Source organism: Limulus polyphemus, unplaced genomic scaffold, assembly GCF_000517525.1.
Source record: "Limulus polyphemus unplaced genomic scaffold, Limulus_polyphemus-2.1.2 Scaffold6789, whole genome shotgun sequence".
NCBI lineage: Eukaryota > Metazoa > Arthropoda > Merostomata > Xiphosura > Limulidae > Limulus > Limulus polyphemus.
In genome coordinates this window covers 42,966-47,271 of record NW_013672399.1, presented here as the reverse complement: position 1 = coordinate 47,271, position 4,306 = coordinate 42,966, and the positions used below count along the sequence as shown (strand labels likewise).

Genomic DNA, 4,306 nt, shown 5'->3' with positions numbered 1-4,306 from the left:
TAAATGATATTAATAACACTGATAAAGGATATTAATAACACTGATAAAATGTTATTAATATCATTTATCAGTGTTATTAATATCCTTTATCAGTGTTATTAATATCAATAAACAGGACAAGTTTCTCTAAAGTAGGTGCTAGGACAAGCTAGGAGTTATACATTTTTTTAAAAATCTGACCTTCCAGTGGAAGATCTTTTCAAAGTGTACACTCATGCCTGGTCTCGTGTCTCCTAGGAGTAATGATCCGTGGTCAATGTACATTGTTCCTGGAAAGTTGGCGAATCCATCTCTGTCCAGTCGGACTTGGTAATTAAACAGAGCGATTTCAGCACTCTGGAAAATATCGTATTAAGTCGTTAAACAAAAAGTTCCTAAAAGGTAAACACTATCATGTAATTTAATGGAGACGTTAAGCTTTTCACAAAGCAGCAGCCAAGGCTTTGACGCCAGTATAATTCATATATATTATCATATTACTTAAGAGATCTATTGACATGTTATGTAACTTCTAAACACACCATATTCATTGTATACGTAATTTATTTAATTCTGCCACACAGACTCTCATGTTGGTGTGAAAACTATGTGTACCCTACGACAATTGGAAACTTTTTGTTGTTTTAAAAAGAGCATAATCGTAAAATAAATAGACATTTGATATATTTTTCCATGAAGTTCCATCTCAATCGGATTTACATTATGGTTTTGTCTTAAATATAAACTGTTCTTCGCTTTTACAGGGAACAAAATATTTCACAAGGTAACGAGTTTTACAAAACTTCATTGGCTAAACTTTTTGCTGATCAAATGGAGATTATCAGCAGTGCTCAAAGTAAAACATCTTTGTAGATTGTTTTTGATATCAAACTTAAGAGATTGAGACGTAGCATATAAAACAAAACACAAAATGAAAAGATCTGTGCGTAAGTCGATTTGAATATCTGTTGTCCTTACTTTATGGAGGACGCCTATCCATGTTTTTAATATTGCGTGCAACTATTAAGGATTGACATATTCAATTTAATCAAAGAGTAAGCTTACATGGTCGCGAATTTGATCGCTTCAAATTCCAGTTGTTATTCAGTTAAATAGATCAATGAAATTCGCAATTAATGTTAATTACAAAATAAGATTTAGGTATTTAGAGAGGCCAAGTAAGATACGATGTACATAGTGGTGGTCTAAGTGCTATATATATATATATATCATCAATTTTCATGACTACGTATTATTATGGTGTAAACCAGATTAAGCAATATTTTTCGGGTAAGAATTAGTAACACAAAATTATTTATTTTAATTTTATTTTAACATCAATTACACAGACTTGCGAATTTAAACTTTACAAAAGTTGTTTTGGTTTTAATAACGGATGTTCCATAATTCAGCTACGCAGATTTCGAAAGTAATATTCATTTTTTTTTCCTATCAGGTAAGGGTTTTTTAGAAATCGGGAAGAAAAAAACTCTTACCACAGATAAAACAGAATATGTTTGGGTCATTTATACAACCTCTTGTTGTCATAGCGTCGAATAAATAATATTGAAAGAAACAAAACAACGTCAAAGTGCAAGCACAAATAAATACTATCCAGAAATGACACGTCATGCGGCATTTTAACCGTTTATATACTAGCGGTGTGTTTCTCGTGTGTTCTAAAACGATCGATAAGACTCTCACGTCGCGATTGGTATGGAAAAATCTATAGCCAGTGGTTGTCAATATTTTAAGCATAAGAAAATGTGACCCGATTTCAATGAAAATGATTCATTCATATAAAAGTACATATGATTTTTTGTGCAAAATCTGTACGTGATGGAGAAAAATGGATGTCATTTTCGAATTCAGTGTACAGGAATTCCTGTAGAACATGTAAAAATTTCAAGACAATAAAACCACCGCTGGCCTGTGTTATTTATTTATTTTCTCATTATTATTATTTACTTTAACTAACTTTACTATCATTCACAAAAACTGTATCTAGTGGCTCAAAAGTAAATCTGTTAGTTTGTAACGCTAAAAATTAGGTTTCGATATTCGTGGGGGCATAGCACAGATAGCCGATTGTGTAGTTTTGCGCTTAACAACAAACAAATAAATGAACATAAGAACTGGTGAACCACCAGCCAGAAAGCAATACCTTGTTAGCCAGCATATGGAGCATTTCGTTAATACAGTAGAGACCTTTCGGACAGAATTTTGTTCCTCGAGGATCCACCAGCACATAGCTACAAAGATGTTGAAATCTGAGTTATTCGAAAAAAATTAAATTTCTTAATACTTCAACACTCAATGAAGTTTCAATGCTCTGAAACTAGTTTCAACCAAAACAGTTAATACATGTGTTACTATCAATAACATTCTTGGTATTGTTATTAATATAATCATAACTTGTTAGTCACGTGTATTAATATGCGATTAACTGATGATGGTGTTAAAAGTTAGGTTTAATTGGATAAACTAACTTGTACGTTACCCTGACGAAACTGAAATATAGAGCAAATAAAGATACATTTTGAAAATACAGGTCGTTATTGTATTGTTAATATAATTAGACAATTATAAAGGTTAATATTCAGGTTTTTTTTCATCTTATTTTACATCGGTTTAGTTGAGAAGGTTTCTTGTGCTTTAGAAAAATCATGTACAATTACACTGAAAAACGAAGATATATTTCATGTTGGTTCGTTTTTTTTTGTTTGCTTATATCCAAATTTTTCCCTTTGTAGAGGTGAAACGCAATTTACCCCATGAAGACAAATCTGCTATTTTCCCCCCAGTTTCGTTCTCCCCATTCTAAGAAGTTTTGAGTGAAAACAAAGAAAAATACTTAAAGGGAAGGGGATCTTTAAGAAAAAGCTAAATCGTTAGGCTAGAATATTCCTGATCAGGTAAGGGGATGTTTAAGAAAAAGACAAATCGTTAGGAAAGTATTGGGAAAAGTTTCCTGAACTACATATTATAATCTAAAGTGAATTTTCTTTCCATGCTAATGGTTCTTTGGGGGACAAGTAAAACTGGTTAGATATGAGCTACAAAGTTCTCTAAGAATTTCCTGAATTTCCCCCTTCAGGTTTATTTAATGTTCAAGCAAGGGGTATTTTGGGAAACATGTAAACTTGTTTGGAAATTATTTTTAAAAAACATTAAAGGTAAACCCGATATTCTTTATTCTTCACTTACTATAGTTTACTTTCGGTTTCTTGGTGAACAAGTGAAGCCGTTTATGGAATAACCAATAAAATAAAAGGGATAGAAGATTATATAATTAACAGATTCAATAATTAAGGGAGTTATTTAGTTCAATGTCAGTTACTAAGTTAGACAGTGATTCAATAAAAAGTGAGTCGTTCAGCGCGTTTGTTATCAGTCGATTAGCAAGGTAATTCTACATTTACATCTATTTGTGAGTTAGGCCTACATTAGTTTCGGAATTTCTGTTGAAACGTTGTTTTTGAAGTTAGGCTTATCAGTGAACGTAGCCTGTAGCAAACGTTATTGAAGGAATAAGTTAACCTAAGCCCCCCCCCCCCCCCCAGTGGCACGGCGGTATGTCTGCGGACTTACAACGCTAGAATTCAGGTTTCGATACCCGTGGTGGGCAGAGCACAGATAGCCCATTGTGTAGTTTTGTGCTTAATTACAAACAAACAAGCAAACCAATCGACAGTGACATATATATATGTAGTGAGAACAGAAAAGAGGAAAAATAAAGTATCTACTAGAACTTGGTTTGGAGCACAAAGTGAAATAAAAAAATAATAATAATTAAGATACTAAATATAACCCAAATCTAAATAATATATCTATAAGGTACGCGATATTGTATATTCGAAAAGTATACATCTCTTCTGCAAGGAATAAAATCCCATATATACAGTATATACATCCATATAATTGTTAATATATTTCATTACTTTGTATGCTAAAAATAATAATAAAATTATTTAGAAGTACATTTTTGTTTTCTTAAAAACTGGACAATAAACATAAAAGTATTTAAAAAGTATTTGTTTGTTTTTCAAACATCGTACAACATTTATACATGATGAAAAAAATTTAGACCTTTGCAAAACTCACTATTTCCAAACGGAACAAAATATCAGAGAGTAGGTGCTAGAACAAGACAAGTGTGTCTAGGTTAGGTGAGAGAAACTTGTCCTGTTTATCACCTAACCTAGACACACTTGTCTTGTTCTAGTTTCTCTAGAGTAGGTGCCAATCCTGTTTATCACCTACTCTAGAGACACTTGTCTTGTTCTAGTTTCTCTAGAGTAGGTGCCAATCCTGTTTATCACCTACT

General features: G+C 32.2%; 1 protein-coding gene across 1 annotated transcript in view; it reads right to left on the bottom strand.

Moving 5' to 3' along the window:
- Positions 1–180: 180 nt before the first annotated feature.
- The window catches only part of LOC111089615, a gene marked incomplete at both ends in the record, with an annotated part of 11,429 nt that continues 7,303 nt past the window's right edge, over positions 181–4,306 (bottom strand). The window contains 2 exons of the mRNA XM_022402453.1: positions 181–336; positions 2,144–2,231. Coding sequence (XP_022258161.1) covers positions 181–336; positions 2,144–2,231 — 244 coding nt within the window. The remainder of the gene's footprint in view (positions 337–2,143; positions 2,232–4,306) is intronic.